The sequence below is a fragment of the Chrysemys picta genome, chromosome 15, assembly GCF_011386835.1.
Source record: "Chrysemys picta bellii isolate R12L10 chromosome 15, ASM1138683v2, whole genome shotgun sequence".
In the NCBI taxonomy this organism is placed as follows: domain Eukaryota; kingdom Metazoa; phylum Chordata; order Testudines; family Emydidae; genus Chrysemys; species Chrysemys picta.
The window spans coordinates 11,002,645-11,019,521 of NC_088805.1; the positions used below are offsets into that span (position 1 = coordinate 11,002,645).

At 49.0% G+C, this 16,877-nt stretch overlaps 1 protein-coding gene across 1 annotated transcript; it reads right to left on the reverse strand.

Annotated features, from left to right (window-relative positions):
- Positions 1-1,323: 1,323 nt before the first annotated feature.
- LOC135975736 (paxillin-like) lies at positions 1,324-16,600 on the reverse strand. Its single transcript, XM_065567840.1, has 9 exons — positions 16,392-16,600; positions 15,369-15,508; positions 14,962-15,163; positions 14,100-14,235; positions 9,787-9,957; positions 9,278-9,451; positions 7,808-7,898; positions 6,969-7,117; positions 1,324-5,098 (listed from the first exon to the last, which is right to left on the reverse strand). Exons 1-9 carry the CDS (start codon positions 16,580-16,582, stop codon positions 4,832-4,834), a joined length of 1,521 nt encoding a protein of 506 aa, XP_065423912.1. The 5' UTR covers positions 16,583-16,600; the 3' UTR covers positions 1,324-4,831.
- Positions 16,601-16,877: the final 277 nt, after the last annotated feature.

Sequence of the window (16,877 nt, forward strand, 5' to 3'; positions counted from 1 at the left end):
CAAAAGCGGGAGTGGTTGTTGCCATTCAGCCGATTAGGAAGAGGTTTAAGATAAGAACATCTTATTTTGGTTTAAGTCTCCACACAGGGTGATTGTGGTTTAAAAAAATAATTTTAAAGATAAAAATGATGCAACTTTCTCATGTAGACAAGGACTAAAGCCCATTTCCGACCGAAGGGTTTCACTGTTTGAGACATGACACCACTGTAACAGCCAGTGCCCTGCAGAAGGAAGAGACCTTTTGCCCAAACAAACAGGGACACGTTTCTAATCTTACCAAAAAAGCAAGGGGTCTTTCCCAGCTGCACAGGGGATGTAGCATCTCCCTCCTTCCTGGCTCATGCTGAAGACACAGAGCAAACTGTGTGGTATTCCACTCATCACCCCTGCAGTATTTGTCAAGCCTGAAGCTCAATCCAACAGATCAGCCCGTCTGGGTTTAAAAATGTGTTTGGTACCATTCGTAATAGGTTGGTTACCAAATTCTCATCCGTGGCAAACACAAGCCTCTGGTTCTTCCTGAAGCCTGTGTGGCATCTGGGCTCAATCCCTGGATATCATGAGGTAAATATTCAGAGCTTGGGGCCTGCTCGTCTTAATCCTCAGCTTCAAACTGATCTTGTACATGCTGCACCTGTGCGTGTGGTGTCTTGACGTGCCTGGAGCCGGTTGTTACTGGGGTTAGATGGGGGTGAGAGAACGTTTGCCAGACATCGCATTAGAAATCTCAGTCAAGGCAGTGTTCAGTAGGGGCATTATTTATTGAACTCCATTTGTGTGTTTAGTGGGCAGTATGTAGAGAAAGTCACAGCTCATATTCCAGAAGAAACACCCCTGGACTTGTCCTACAATACCTATTGTACTGGACATGCCTTGCCGCAGTTCAGATTCTTTATGTAACCCAGCTCCAGGCAGGGACTGACAAAGCGTGCAGGTCGAATCACCCCCAGCCCCATTAGCTAGTAGCCCCAGCCTTCAGCACAAATAGCAGGAGACAACTAGTAGCCTCCCTCCTCTCTGGAAGGCCCCACCTAACCTCAAAGGCCGATTGGCCCTAGGGTGTGGCAACGCCAGCGTATTGTGCTGAGAAGGATGAAGTGAGTGTGGCAGGATTCACGTCTGCTTATTGCACAAGTGACAGTTTCAGTTTTACATCTCTGCCCTGTCCAGGCTACGGCCGAAACCCTACTAATAAACACCCCCCTCCTCAGCTCTTGCCAGTGTGGCCTTTGGTTTCTCCATCGTGGAAGGCAAGAGGAGCTACAGATGATGGATGCTTTGAACCATTTCCACAAGCCTAGAAATGACTGGAACCAAGTCAAGTGAAAATAACGGTAAAATTTTATTAGCATAATCACAGGGATTTTAAACGGAAAAAGCAGAGTTAGAAGTTTACAAGGGAAACCAAATGAAGTAACTGTCGACCCAGAGGGAAATCCCCCCAAGCTATTCGGGGCGTGATTTGATTGAGACCCACCTTGTCTGATAGCTCTTTGATTGCACTGCCAGAGTTCATCAGTTTAGGAGATCATTGTAAACAGAGCACTGAGGCCTTTCAAGACAACATTATAGTAACCCTAACACAAAACCTTTCAAAGAAACAGGGGTGTAGCTAGAGCTTAACTTGCCTCTGAATGGGCAGCTGCCAGGCCTCTGCATGCAGTCTTGTAGCTCCTCAGAGTCTGTGTACTGTACACACCTGCCTCCTGTGTCCAGTTTAAGCCTGAATTACCCATCTCAGCCTTCCAAAAGCACATTCTCGCCTAACCCCTCTCCCCAACCACTCCTTGGGACACGTCCCACTACCTGCAACAGTGCAGTAGTACAACTTGCTGGTCTGCACTTTAGCACCATCAGTATCTGTGAAGTATGCTTGCTAATCACCCAGGGCAATCTTAACACATCCCTTTCCCCAGTTTGCTCTGTACAGCATTTCAAATGTTCCAGTCTAAACTGTACTTGAACTTAGGACATTTAAAATGGGTATTTCTGACCCTCCTACTGGCAGCAGCCATCTTGAGGGAAAGTAACATTTGGAGGCAGCAATGAGCATAGGACCCATCCCCAAACCAGTTTAAATCCCAATTGATCAGGAAAACTCTCAACATTTTGCTAAGGCAGTACTGGTCATGGAGACTATGAAACCATTATTAAAAGGGGATGAAACGGTTTTGCTCTGACACTGGGATACTGTAACAAGATTTTCCCCTTTTACAGCACCTTCCCTCCAAGGGTCTCAAAGCCCTTCAGAAATATCCGTGAATTAAGCCTCAACACCCCAGTGAGGTAGGTTAAGTATTATCCCCATTTTACAGATAAGGAAACTGAGGCACAGAAGGTTATAAACTCGCTCAGTATCACACAAAAATGCAGTGGCAGAGACACTCCCAGTCCTGTGCACTGGACACAGGACCGTTCTCCCAACCAGCGGGGTCAGAACAAGTGTCAGCTTCAGCAGGAAGCTCAGAAATCCCAATTTTAACTCCAAAATGACCATTTAGACAGTTTCTTGCCTTGGGAACCTCCCAAAAGCTGTGCTCTGCCCAGTTGGAGTAGCTTTTTGTTTTACCACTTGTTCCCCAAAACCCTGCTTTCACAACCACAGACTGAGGCTCATTTGTATGGGAAACCAGTGAAAAACAGTTCCACTTATTCAAGGGAGGTAGTGAAGCATCGAGCTAAGGTTATTTAAAATAGTAAGCTAGGATCCCTCTGTTAAAGTGAGGGTTTGTTTCTTACACAGTTAATCCCAGAACTCCCTATGCCTTTTCCATTTTGAGCATTTTGTAGCCACCCCAATGTGCCATGCCCTAATAACCAAAGATCTAGAATCTTCTAGAGTCATATTTTAAAACCCTCTTCTCACTGCACCACTTTCACCATTAGTGTAGAACACTGTAGGGTTGTTTCTAACACAATCCTTTGTCCTTCTACAGCACCCTCCTTCTGAAGATCTGAAAGTGCCTTTGACAAATACGAACTCAACCTCAAAATCCTACAAGGCGGGAATATTGCCCCATTTTGCAGATGAGGCACAGAGTGGCTAAGTGACCGGCCTAAGGTTACACAGCAAGTCTGTGGCAGAATCAAGCACAGATTCCAGATCTCCTGACTCCCAGCCCTTTTTTTCAGCCCCAGGACCATCCTTCCCACCTAAGGGGAGAACTCCCCTTCCCGAGTTAACCCTCTGCTCTCATTTCTGATGGTTGAAGAGGAATAAAACTATGAGGGTGGACTTTGGGTTCTCCATCTCTGCAGCATGTGGCACTGAATTAAGACTCACTTTGTTACCCTGGAAGTCGGGCTTTGGAGAAAGCAGGTAAGTCAAATACAGCAGTTTACAGGTTACAAAATAAACGTTCCAGGTGATCTGAGATAATTAAAAGAGCTATTCACAGCTCACCTGCTTGTGCTAGAAAACAATACCAGTCACATTCCCTTCCCCTGCAAAACCCAGAGCCCTCCCAACCCCCGATAAAAAGAAAATACTTCATGTTAATAGTTTGTTCGACCCAAGCATTGAGGTTACAGATGCAGTAACCAGCACAACTGGTACCCTGCCTAGAACAGCACAGTGTGAGAAATAAAAGTAGCTTTCTTAAAATCACTTCAAAACCAATTTCTGTAGAAGAGGATTAAAAGTAAATTAGTTCTGAACTCAAACCTCAGTGTAGAAATCCACAGTTTTTATCAAAGCATACAGTATTCAGTTCCATAGCAAAACTCCAAGGGTCAGATACACCAGACCTCGGGGACTTGTTAGACCAGTAACAGTCAATATCAAAGGTTATTGCTCTAGAGAGTCTCAGTAGAACGTGTTTCTCAAGAGCAAGGAACAGACAGTATCAAAGAAGAGGGACTGCCGGCCTGATTAGCAAAGAGCAGAGAAGAAGATGAACAAGGAATACGAAGTCTATAGCTTTACTTTGTCCTTGCTTTTTAAAAAAAACCTAGAGAGGCTTTTCAGGCCCTTCCCTTAGTAAAATGCAGGCCAGACACACAGCATAAGCCACATTCGCTCAGAGGGGAGGGCTGGGCCCTCAACTTTCTCTGCATTTTCTTTTAAAATTAATTGGTGCCAGTCTCCTCCTCCTCTCCGAGGAGCAGCAGAATTAGGAGCATTTGCCCTACCCACTCCTGGGGAGTTGGGGGTGTCCAGCACAAAATGGGACACTCCATTCAGGAGGGGGAGAGAATCACAAGCTAGAAAAACAGAGTAGCCCCCTACTTCCCCTTTCTAAAAAATAAGTGGCATCAATTCCCTGCAGTGTTACTGAACTGGAAAGACTCCACTGCAGGGTCTTTACAGCTTCTGGGGCTGCTGCTGTAATCGTAGTAAATCCCGTGTGCCCCAGGACTCGACCGTGCACAGCCCGGGCAATGCAGAGGTCAGAGCATGGCCCTTGCTGTGCAGCAGCAGAGCTACTGCTTGGGTCACACAGCGCTTAACTGCCCCAGCGAGAGAGAAGTGTCACCAAAGCCAAGGACGTTTGGCTTGGAAGTGTCACATGTCGGCTCAGGGAGAGTTGACTCAAGGCTTTATCCAGCCCTCTCCTTGAGAAAGGCATCTCCTCGCTAGCACTTTAGACTCGTCTCGGCTGTCAACAATCATACAACACTTTAATGATGGCGCTCAGCATCTCCCCACTGAAACACAGCATGGGCATTTCCAGTTTAATGGTCCATCTCGTCTTTCTGGAGCAGCACTTAGCACCCCCCTTCCCCGTCTCCCCCCTCCCCCGGCAAGGTTTCTAAATCACAGTAATGCTCAGAGAGACTCGGCTGCCTAGTGAGGTGGCAGAAAGATGCTCCGTTCCCAGCTAGGATGCGTCTAGCAGAAGAGTTTGAGGAAGCAGTTCTGACAGTAGGGCTTGTCATTCTGTTCCTTGAAGGTTCCTTTGTTGAGCTGCTTGAGGCAGAAGGCACAGACAAAGTGTTCTGGGTGAAATTTCTTGGCCATGGCGGTGATGCAGCGTCCCGTGATGGGCTTCTGGCAGCCGGAACACAGCGAGCCGCGGCATTCGTGATAATGCACCTCACAGTAGGGCTGCCCATTGTGCTCAAAGAAGCTGCCATTGATGAACGGCGTGAAACATTCCTGCAGGAGGTGGAAGCAAAAGGGAACAGATTGATATGGCAAGCTGGGGACACAGGCAACTCCACAATCCATGCCTTCGCCTGCCATGCCCCTAGCTGCCTCCTGCAGGAAGTGGGCAGGGTGAATCATCTTCATCCAGCAGAAAGGGGCTGCAGAAGTACTGCTGCAAAGATGATGGGTGCCCAGCAGACACAGGGTTACTGAGCATAAGCAGGCAGATGCAGCAACTGGGAGGGAAAATAAAGCCCTCAACTATACTTCATGTCCCTTTACTCCAGGCTGGCTTTATTAACACAAAGAAAATCCAAACCCAAGAGCAAAACTACTGAGAACACTTGATAAGCAACACCAGAGCCTCTCCTGCTTCCAATAAGCTGGGAGGGAAGAGAACACCCCCATCCACAGAGACAGCTGCCACCATAACAGCTTTTATAGCCCATCCACCCCAGCTCACCCAGGTGATAGGCAGGGAAGAATTCCTTATGTTCCAGGGCATCAGGAGCACCTTTTACCTTGTCACAATGGGCTGGTTTTCATTTCTTTAGCTGTATCTGTCCTGCTTACGCTCATATCAGTGAAAAAGAAGGTGACGGCCAGTAGGGTTTTTTTTTAAATTACCCATTTAGAATGCCAGATATTATGCATATTCCCTGGGACAGCACCCTCCTTGACTCATCCCAAACTATACACATACAAGAGTCACTTCACCACTGAAATACAGTGGCAGGCAGAAGGTGACAGCCACTGGAGAAACGTGGAGGGGGAGAAAGTTTGGGCAAGGACCCTGGGGGACAAGTCCATACCCTTACAAAAGCGATACTGGTCTTTAATGTCTATGAAAAGAAGCTGTTAAGAGACCAGTTTTTTAAGAGGCACCCATCTCTCTATAATGGTTATCACGGTCTAAGCCCCACGCAGGTATTAATGGCTGTACCTTCACTACAGTCATGGGAAGTTAGGAGGAATACCCCCCCCATTTTACAGGTGGGGAAACTGAGGTATAGAGCCATTAAGGGACTTGCCCAGGGTCACACGGGTCAGCAGCAAAGTCAAGAACAGAAGCCAGATGTCCTGAGTGCTAGTTTTGTACTTGAATGTCCAGCCCATCCTTCCTCCCTAGGGACACGCACACTACCACAACTGCACGCATGGTTGGACATCTACTTAGTCACAGGCAGATGCAAACTGAGCCCTGCGTGCAGGCATCCAGCAGGGTGCAGCCACAGTAAGTGCATATCCAGGCATGTTCTCACACAGGGAACTGCAAGGAACTCCAGTTGCCTGCAGCATTGAAAGGCAGCAGGCTCCTGGGAGCCTGACGCTGAGACTACTAAGCCATCCACCTCCATTAGAAAACAAACACTGGAAATTGGCCTGACTAACAACAGAAAGACAGAATCTGCCCAAAAGTTGCTGCCCCCACTAACAGGCAGCAGCGTGAAGAATGCCCAGCAACATCTCCTGAGCAGAAGAGCCTAAAGCCAGGTCCAGGCAAGGATGAAGCTGGTCAGCTGCTCACAAGAGACTGCCAGAATTTCTATTCACAGGGTGCTGAGGCGGAGTGCTTAGAAAGCTTAGCTCACTATTACTAAGAAACCACTGGAAAAATTCTGTGCTTATCAGTGAACTGCTGCAGAAGCCCATAACTGTGGCTATGGGGCAGGGGGAGGGAATTAAGCCCCTAGAGAACTGAATGGAAACAGGCAGAGAAGCAAGAGGGTGCGTGGTCACTATCACACTATGTAGTTTGTGGGGCTGGCTGTCCTGTGCTGGCACAGACCCCTTGTTCTGATTGAGGGAACCACCAGACACCCACCTAGGGGACTTGGGAGAGGGGTCAGGTGCCAGTGGGCAGCACAGGCTCTCTTACCCGACAGACAAAGCACTCAGGGTGCCATAGGGTATTCAAGGCAGAGATGTAATTTTCCAGGATGGCCCGGGCGCAGCCCCCACACTTCGGAGCGAACATGTCGAAGTAATCCTTGCGGCAATAGGCTTTGCCATCCTTCTCATGAAACCCTGCCAAGGACACAAGGGAAAAAACAGAGCCAGACAGCATCAGCTTGTGACCTTCCTTCATGGGAATACCCAGCCAGACTCCATGGGGCTAACAGGGTGGCTGGGATCCCCAGTCACAGACCAGAGGTATCCCTTATTCTGCTATAGGAGGAGCACATGCTACACCTCCTGTAGTCTCCATGTGGAAATAGGAATCACTGTTAGCTTCCCATCCACTAAGTAACACCACAGTCCCTCTCAACCGCACACCCCTCGTTTTCTACATCACTTGCTCTAGGACAGTAGTCCCCACACTTTTCATGTCGTGCCCCCCCTTAACCCTGTCCGCGCCCCACTCCCCGAAGCTGCGGTCGGGAGCAGGGCCGTAACTCCTGGGGGGGAGGCACGGACAGGCTAAGGGGGGCGAGGATGTGGCTGGAGCCCGGGTCGGGAATGGAGTTGCAGCCGGAGCTGCTGTCAGGTTCAGAGCCGCAGCCAGGCCAAGCGCCAGAGGACAGGGCCACAGCTGGGAGCAGAGCGGGGCTGAGGGGCACTTCCTCTCCACCCCCTACGGGGGCTAGACCGGGCCCTGCGCTCCCCCCAAACGTGCCCCACAGTTTGGGGACCACTGCTCTATGGAAAGGACCCATCACAGCCCCTTATGTTGCCTCCCTTACTTGCTTCACCAGAGTGGCTTCTCTCTGCAAAAACCAATAGTAACTTCAGGTCCAAAGAAAGCGCCACACTGCGCACAAAAGAAGTGTTCTGGGTGCCATGTCCTGTCCAGGGCTGTCACCACTTTCTGTTTGGGAGAAACCACAAACAGTGAGCGCAGCAAACATCAACTGTGCTTAAAGAGCTGAGCCAAGCCCCCTCCTTGGGGATTCAATCCCCCCCACTCCCCTTTACCCTAACAAGGTCAGACACACCACTCCTTTCCTCTAGACCCAGGGGAGAAGGGGACACAGTCCCATGCAGTACTCTGAAACTCAGCAGGAATGCCTCCTATGTAGATAAATCTCTGATGATTTTCATGTGACTTTGCGTTGTGCCTCTTCATGTGGCCTTGTGATGGGTCTACCCACGTGTGACCTGTGTTTTCATGGGACTTTGTGTCAAGGCCTCATTTAGAAACTTTGCATTGCTCTTGTATAATGTTATAGCCCCTAAGGATAGAATAAGATAGAAGAAAATTTTCTTTTTGCTAGCAGTAGAACAAGAGCTCCCCCCCCCCCCGCACTCTTAATCAATTGCCCTGTTGAATGAATGAGGTGTGGATGAGCAAGGCATGGAAGGCAGCACCTCCAGACAGCCTCAACTGTTGGAGAGGGGCTGGGAGCCAGACCCAGGAACAATACAACCTGTCAAGTGGGCTCATTAAAGACAAGCAGACATACCAAGGGCCTCGGGGGTTAGAAGCAAGCATCTTCTTTTGGAAACACCCTCTTTGCAGCATTGGGACAACACTCAAAAGAAAGCAGCACAAAGGACCAATGGACACAGACACAGAGTTTGAATCTGGTATAGATTTGCATAAGAGGAAAGCTGCTATAAAAGTGAGGTGTCTTGCAAAGGACCCCGGGTCTCGTCTTGTCAACATGGGAGCATCGATCTGGATCGGCAGAAGCCCAGCTCCACCCCCTCCCCCATCTAACTCACCTGGCCAGTGAACTTAAGGGGAGCAACTAATTGGTAACAACAAGACGGAGTGTGAGTGTAAGTGTAATATATTATATGCATATGATACAGTGTTAATAAATACATGTATTACTAATAAATATGGCGTTTTGTCTTATTCCCCCTGAAAAGATCCTGTGCAGTACTTTAAGTACAACACCTACCATGGTATCCCACTGGGGAAAATCAGGAGATCCTTACTGCAGTGAAGATAGCTAGATCCTAATACTGAGTTCAGTAGAGTTGCAATGGGGCAAATTTAGTTCAGTAGAACCTGCCCTCTCATTGCAGGACCCTACAGCAGATGGAGGGAGATAGCTGCACTGGGTCCAATTATTTCCCCTACAGCACTAGGGTGAAGGACGAATAGGGATCCCAAAACTACAAGAGAAGAGTTATTGGGGTAGATGGATGTGCGCTTTTCTACTCGACAGTACGGCACCAGACTCCCCCGTGCATGGCCAAGGGAGACTCCTACTGACACGCGCTGGCTCAGGGACTCACATCGAGGATGGGCCCATTGCAGTAGTAGCAGCGGGGGGAGAAGAGATTATGATAGTCCTTCTCACAGTAGGGCTGACCATCACGTTCAAAAAAGTTGTGTGACCCGATTTCTTCCTGGCAGTGGGTGCAAACGAAGTGCTCTGGGTGCCAGGTTTTCCCCATGGCTGTGACAACCTATAGGGAAGATGGAGCAGTTATGGGGGACAACTCTACTGCTTTGTTGTGGCAACTCACGTGACAACACACCAGGTAGAGTTTGGCACTAACTACACGTTCTACTACTCAAGTGAGCCCTGGACTGGGGTAGCATGAAAACTGAATTACCTATCATCTCAGGAGAGGGCAGTCCCTCAAGGGCAGGGTAGAGGTCACTGGAGGAGCTTACAGCGTACCTGGCCAGTGGATAAATAGAGTACTTCAGTTTCTTCAGCATCGCCAGTCCCTTCAGCCTCATGATACAGCCCTCCCAGTTACTCCTTGCTGTAGCCAAGATGCTGCCTTAGACTCACCTGTCCAGCAATTGGTTTCTTGCAGGCTCCACAAACACCTTTGGCAACGGTAGCTACTCCCAGTTTGTTCAGGTCAGACTGGAGGCTTCCCAACATACTGTCCAACTGGCTGCCAGGTTTTGGGGGTGCAGACGGAGGGGAGCTGCCCCCAGCTTTCCCCTGGGCCATGAACTGCAAAGAAAAAACCCAGAGACTGTAAGGCAAGCCCTGTTCAGCTCCTCAGGGATTTCTGCAGTCTCTGAACGTAAGAACAGCCATACTGGGTCAGACCAAAGGTCCATCTAGTCCAGTATCCTGTCTTTCGACTCAGTTTGAAAAAGAAAACTATCAGATAGGATAGAGGTCTATAAAATCACAAATGGTGGGGAAAAAGCGAATAAAGCTGTGTTTTTACCCTTTTACATAGCACATGAACCAGGTACCCCTTAATGAATTTAAGTCAGCAGGTTTAACACACACATAAGGAAATACTTCTTCGCACAACACACAGTCAACCTGTGGAACTTGTTGCCAGGGTATGTTGTGAGGGCCAAAAGCATAACTGGGTTCAAAACAGAGTTAGATAACTTCATGGAAGATAGGTCCATCAATGGCTATTAGCCAAAATGGTCAGGGATGCAACCCCATGCTCTGGATGTCTCTAAACTTCTGACTGCTAGGAGTTGGGACTGGATGACAGTGGATGGATCACTCAATAAATTGCCATGTTCTGTTCACTCCCTCTGAAGCATTTGGCACCAGCCACTGTAGGAAGACAGGATACCAGACTAGACGAGCCATTGATCTAACCCAGTATGGCCATTCTCATAATGGAAATAAAGAGAAATAGATATGGAGATGTTTATGCAGTCTCGACACCACTGGAGTAGCTGTAAGTTTCAGATACGCAGCCCCCCCATCAGCTTCCCATTCCCCTAAGTTCCCTGTGCGGCAGCCCCCGAGCAGGTTATCAATTGCCGGCAGTTCAGCTGTCCCTCCCCCCACTGCCGTGTGCTGCTCCTGCCCTCTGCCTTGGAGCTGCTCCTTGGAGCCTCCTGCTTGCTGTGTGCAGGGGGGTGGGAGCTGATGTCAGGGTGTCCCCCTCCCCCGGCTCCTGTACCCCACCACCACAGAGCGGGCGGGGGGGGAGGGAGAGGACCTAGGGAGCTTGCTGGCAGCAGCTGCTGTCTCAACTTGCTGATCTGGAGGGGCCGGGGAAGTGAGCTGGGGGCGGGGTGGAGAGCTGCAGCGCGAGGCCCTCTTGGCGCGGGGCCCAATTCAGCCAAATCGGCTGAATCGGCCTAAAGCTGGCTCTGTGTGTGTGTGTGTGCGCACACACACACACACACACACAGTCTTGTCTGGCGAAAAAAAATTCCCTAGAACCTAACCCCACCTCATTTACATTAATTCTTATGGGGAAATTGGATTCGTTTAACATCATTTTGCTTAAAGTAACATTTTTCAGGAACACAACTGCAACTTTAAGCAAGGAGTTACTGTATTTATGAAACCAAAATTATTTAAAAAACAAAACCAAACAGTCCCTAACCCTTGCTGTCGAGGGTAACTTCGGAAACCCAAATGCACGGTCCAAATTTTCTGGTTTGCTCCCTGGGCTCAGCCACCAACACAGCTAGGAAACAAGCAAGGGGGACAAGAGTATTCGGAGACTAACAGCCCAGCCAAACACCACCCATCCTGCCAGGCAGCTTTTACTAGTGCTCTGATCTTTAGTCTCCCAGCCTTTCCAATGACTGTAAGACAGTCGAGCCCCCAGGCTTACAGACTCCCGACCCCAAGTGCCTCTTCTGGAGAAGAGACACAAAAGGCTGGAAAGCTGACGTCCTTAGGCTGCAGGAGGACGTTTCTCAGCCATCAAGAGTCCGCTTGTGTATACCTGTGCTTAGTGCCAGTAGCCACAATGAGATTTTATTTGCTAAACATTGACAATGTCATGAACATATGGCTGCTGAACAGGTTATCCTGCAGCTTCTAAGTCACCTGTCTCTGGCTTGAATAATAGACTTGGGGCTATCAAAGAGGGAATTCTTTTCTACCCTAACTGCACAGTTGAATAAACTGTCAATTTTCAACATACAGAAGGTTAATATGCTCTGGACTAGAGATGTTATCGTTTAATATATTATTGATGTGAGAACAAAAGGTGAACAGCCAAGTGACAAAATCTGCAGGTGATGCAAGATTAAGTTAGTCAAGACTAGAGAAGACTCTGAGGAACTTCATAAGATCCTAACAAAACTAGGTGATTGGGCCACATGATAGCCGATTAAATTCATTGCAACAAATGCAAAATAATGTAAATTATTCCTTCCAAATGTAAAGTCCTCACACCCATTTCTGGTTTCTAAATTAACTGTAAACACTTAAGAGAAACAGGCAGCTCAATGAAAGCCTTTGCTCCATACATAGAATCACAGAATATCAGGGTTGGAAGGGACCTCAAGAGGTCATTTAGTCCAACCCCCTGCTCAAACCAGGACCAATCCCCAGACAGATTTTTACCCCAGTTCCCTAAATGGCCCCCTCAAGGATTGAACTCACAACCCTGGATTTAGCAGGCCAGTGCTCAAACCACTGAGCTATCCGTCCCCCCCATAGCAGCAGTCAAAAAAGCAAATGATGTTAGGGTGCACAAGGAATGAAAACACTGAAAATCTAATGTCATAAATCCATGGTACCCTCTCCCCCATTCTGGAATATTTTCTTGAGCTCTGGTTGCCCATCTAAAAACAAATACAGTGGGAACAGAGGGCATTCAGGTGACAAAAATGGTCAGAGGCCTGGAGAAGCTTTCATATGAAAACAGATTGAAAAGATTGGGACTTTACTGGATTAGGGGGGGAAAAAAAGACTTAAGGGGGGATATGGTAGAAATACACAAAATAGTGAGTGTTATAAAGAGGGTAAGTCAGGCACTCCTACTTTACCCTCACTCATAATAGAAGAGAGATTCAATTCAAGTAAAATCCAAAATATTAAAAATCATATAATGGAATCTTTTAGTAATCTTGCTAAGATTGTGGCATAAATGATATCATGTGGCAATGAGTTCCACAGGTTAGCTATGCATGGTAAGAAAAAGTATTATACATCTGAAAGGATGAGACCATCCAATGTTTGTGTGAGCATGTGTGATATCTATATAAAAATCTTATGTAAGGGATACAAACCCTCTCACTCCAGGTCATAAGGTAACCACTAACTGAGGAAGCAACTTCCCTCATGGGCAGGTTATTCTCCCCCCCTCCCCCTTCAACCTTCCTCTCAACCAGCTGGTACTAGCCAGTGAAATAGCTGGATCATTGGTCTGATCCAGTATGAAAATTCGCATGTTCCAGCAGATGTGTTGATGCAGCACGTCCCATCCTCCTGCCCCAAAAGGCTTAGACGTCAACCCCATTTTTACCTGAACCCAACTCTGGACATTTCTTGCCCTTTGAGATGAAATCTTTACTGCCCAAATCATCTGCCTGGAAGTCTCAAAAATCATCTCCCATCTTCCTGATTGGGAAAAATCAAGGGCAACAAAGGAGATATCCTCTAGAGCAGCAGAGGCTGGTCTTTGCCAGTAAATAGATGGGTTCCTCTTATTAAATTACAACCCACCAAAATGGACTCTACATTTAGAAGAACTCAGCTCCTATCTGTTGCCAACAAAGCATTTCACTTCACCGTGAATCACACACTGTCACACTCCTCCCTATCCCCCACAAAAGATATCCCCACCGTACAAATTGGTGTTGCTGGGCAACATAGGTGCAGTTAATCATTATATCAATGAAGTGTTTTTCCTGAATCAGAACAAAAAAGTGGGCACTACACCAGCTGGGATTTCCCCTCATGATGTTGACAGAGATAGGCATTGCCTTGATCCAGTGCTTGGCATGGGGAGAAACACCCCTGAATGCTAGCTAAGCACTTGGGACGACACAGCAGCAGTTACATCAGAAAATCCTCCCTGCTTCCAAGAGACTTCTGGACATTATGAGACCTGCACTTGGCATCAGCATATCCTATCTATTGCTCACCACTTCAGAAGATTAGCCTAGTCCCTTTGAATGCTACACTAGGGCAAACCCTGACAGATCTTAATTTACAAGTCTCTGCATTATCCACACCAGATATGAGACTTCATCACACCAATCACACCTGCAGCAGCACTTTGACAGCACTAATACGCCACCGAGAATTGACTGGTACAAGGAGTAACGGTTGCAGTGGGTGATCTGAGGAGAGGAGGCGGTCAGTAGAAATGGACGACAGACAAGTGAGTGGAGAACACAAGATCAGAAGTTATTACGGTTGGGCACCTTGAAGTCCGAGAGAGATGCCATCAGCTCATCCAGTTCTCTTGTGGCTGAAGAAGCAGATATGCGAGTCTGCTGCTGGCTGGAGGTGACCCGCTGTGGGCTGCTCACCTCACTCTGGTTCACAGTGATGGCAGGGCTGATAAAAAAACAAAACAAAACCACACACATTACATTTGAACATGGTGGTGGTGAAAAATCCCAGGCGGACAGCCTCAGCTCTTGGGATTCTGTTTATTCCCAGGACAGGTACAGCAAGGAAAACAGCACAGCCAGATTCCCCACACTTGGACCCCAAATATGCCTCAACAGGCCTTCCAGGAAATCTGCTTTTGTGGCACTTCCAACCCTTTGCTCTTGCTAGGAGACTGCCAAAGATGCCAATTAGTGCAGTTGTGGTAGTTTGTGATACGAACAACCATCCATTAGGCACTAGACTGAGACCCACCCAGTTTATTTGGTCAGATGGTGACAATTTTCAGTCAGCATAACTGGGTTCAAAACAGAATGAGATAAGTTCATGGAGGACAGGTCCATCTGGATTTGAACATGTATCCGCAAATGGTAAAGTGACCCATTATACGCTTCTCTGTTTTTCCAACGTTAGCAGCTTCTGACTCAATGGCAGTTGCAGTAAATCTGAGCCCAAAAAAGAAGCAGACATGGCCACAATCTTCAACTTCCTCCTTGACCTTCCCCAGTTTGGAGAGAGCAAATCCCCTCATTACCAAGGAAACAGGAGGCCATCTGCCCAGCCAGTACTGCACTCTCCTAACTGCGGTCATTAAACTGTGTGGAGTCACTAACCCCTCTCTGCCCCAACGCCCCCGGCACCCAAGGGAACAGTAGCTGGGTCAGTACTCACACTGGACTTGGCACAGAGCTCTCCAGTTCATCCAAAAGGCTCTCCACACTGGGACGCACATCCTCAATCCCACGCCCTCCGTTCCGCTTTGGCTTCTCTTTTGTAGGGGGTGCTGCCTTCACCCCCAAAGAGCTAGTGCTCTCTGGGACAACATAGTGAGGTCCAGTCCCACTGGGCAGGGAGGGGCTCCTGCTGGCTTCATCTTACAGGAAAAGAAACAGAGTCAATAGACCCTCACTTACAGTGGAAAGAGAGGCAGGTACAATATGGGGAGGGCAAAAAGGAGGCTGAACTGGGCAGGGGAGAAAAAAAAAAAAAAGAGTTACAGGGAGATTTATACATGGAGGGAGGTGTGAGATCCAGGCATCAACATACCTAGCACTGACACATGGGTCATCACTTCCTACCTGTTGGGAAGCCACTAGGGGGATTGTGCTGAACAGCGTTCAGTTCTAGGAGTAGTCGGTCCAGTTCTGACAGGTTGCTGCCCAATGAAGAGCTCATCATGGTGGGAGATGGTTCTGCAGACTTCTGCTTGTTGGGAAAACTGGGTTGAGAGGGAAAAGAGGAGTGTAAAACTGGAGTCACCCCCCTTTGGGGTGAAAGATAAAGCATGGTGGGGTCTGGGGAAAGCTTTGTAACAAGAGCCCCACAGGCACCTTGTCAGGAACCCAAGACATTTAACGTACACACTAAAAATACAATCAATAAATGCACTCAGCACAGTATCAGCTGGTGCTCATTGTTGGCGCACATTAGCAACAAAGCAGCTGATCAGCTGTGTCCTCCCTCTGCAATAGCAGCAATGAACAAAGATTTCTATGGCTGCACATAGCACAGGGTTAACAAACTGCAGATCAGGGATATGCAGAAGAGAAGCAGAACCATTAGCCAGCATAGAAGAAAGTCATTTGTTTCCACTGACATCACAAAAGCAAGAAAGAAATTCCCTCCTTGAGGAAGAGGTGAAGCATGGCTGGTTTAGAGGAAGAGAAGGCAACTGAAGTACATTCCCCACCCAGCATTCTGCTGTCTAGCCCAGGGATGGGCAAACTTTTTGGGCCGAGGGCCACATCTGGGTGGGGTTAGGGTGCAGGAGGGAGTGCCGTGTGTGGGAGGGGGTGCGGTGTGCAGGAAGCGGCTCAGGGCAAGATATTGGGGCAGAGGAAGGGTGCAGGGTGTATGAGGGGGCTCTGGGAAGGGGGTTGGGGTGTATGAGGGGGCTCTGGGAAGGGGGTTGGGATGCCGGAGGGGTGCGGAGTGCAAAGGGGGCTCAGGGCAGAGGTGCAGGAGGGATGTGGACTGCGGGAGAGGGCTCAAGGCAGGGGTTGGAGTGCAGGTGGGGTGCAAGGTGCAGACAGGGAGCTTAGGGCAGGGAGTTGGGGGGCGGGGTGCAGGTGAGGTTTGGGCTCTGGCCCAGTGCCGCTTACCTAAAGCAGCTCCAGGGTGGCAGCGGTGCACACTGGGGCCACGTCAGGCTCCCTCCCTGCCTGTCCTGTCCCCGGCCCCATGCTGCTCCAGGAAGTGCTGCAGGGAGCGGGGGCGGAGGGCTTCGCATGTGCTGCCCTTGCCACCCCTCCAGGTACCTCCTCTGAAGCTCCCATTGGCCGCAGTTCCCCATTCCCGGCCAATGGGAGCTGTGGGGGGTGCTGCCTGGAGGCAAGGGCAATGCACAGAGCCCTCTGCCCCCCAGTCCGGGGGCCGCAGGGAAGTGGTGCCAGCCGCTTCTGAGAACAGCGCGGGGCCTGCAGCGCCACCGGAGGCAGTCCTGCAGGCTGGATCCAAAGCCCTGAGGGGCCGGATCCAGCCTGCAGGCCGTAGTTTGTCCACCCCTGGTCTAGCCTCCTTAACTACTAAGTGATAAAACAGCATACAGCAGGGTACATGGTGACAGAAACCCACCAGCAAGGCATAAG

What these genes read in the sequence shown, in the direction of transcription:
- LOC135975736 (XM_065567840.1), bottom strand. Translation starts at nt 16,582, where the DNA reads ATGGGGAACTGCGGCCAATGGGAGCTTCAGAGGAGGTACCTGGAGGGG. An exon ending in CCACCCTGGAGCTGCTTTAG is followed by an intron (nt 15,509 to 16,391) that starts GTAAGCGGCACT and finishes CTCTCAACCCAG; the next exon opens with TTTTCCCAACAAGCAGAAGT. An exon ending in CATCTCTCTCGGACTTCAAG is followed by an intron (nt 9,958 to 14,099) that starts GTGCCCAACCGT and finishes TTTTCTTTGCAG; the next exon opens with TTCATGGCCCAGGGGAAAGC.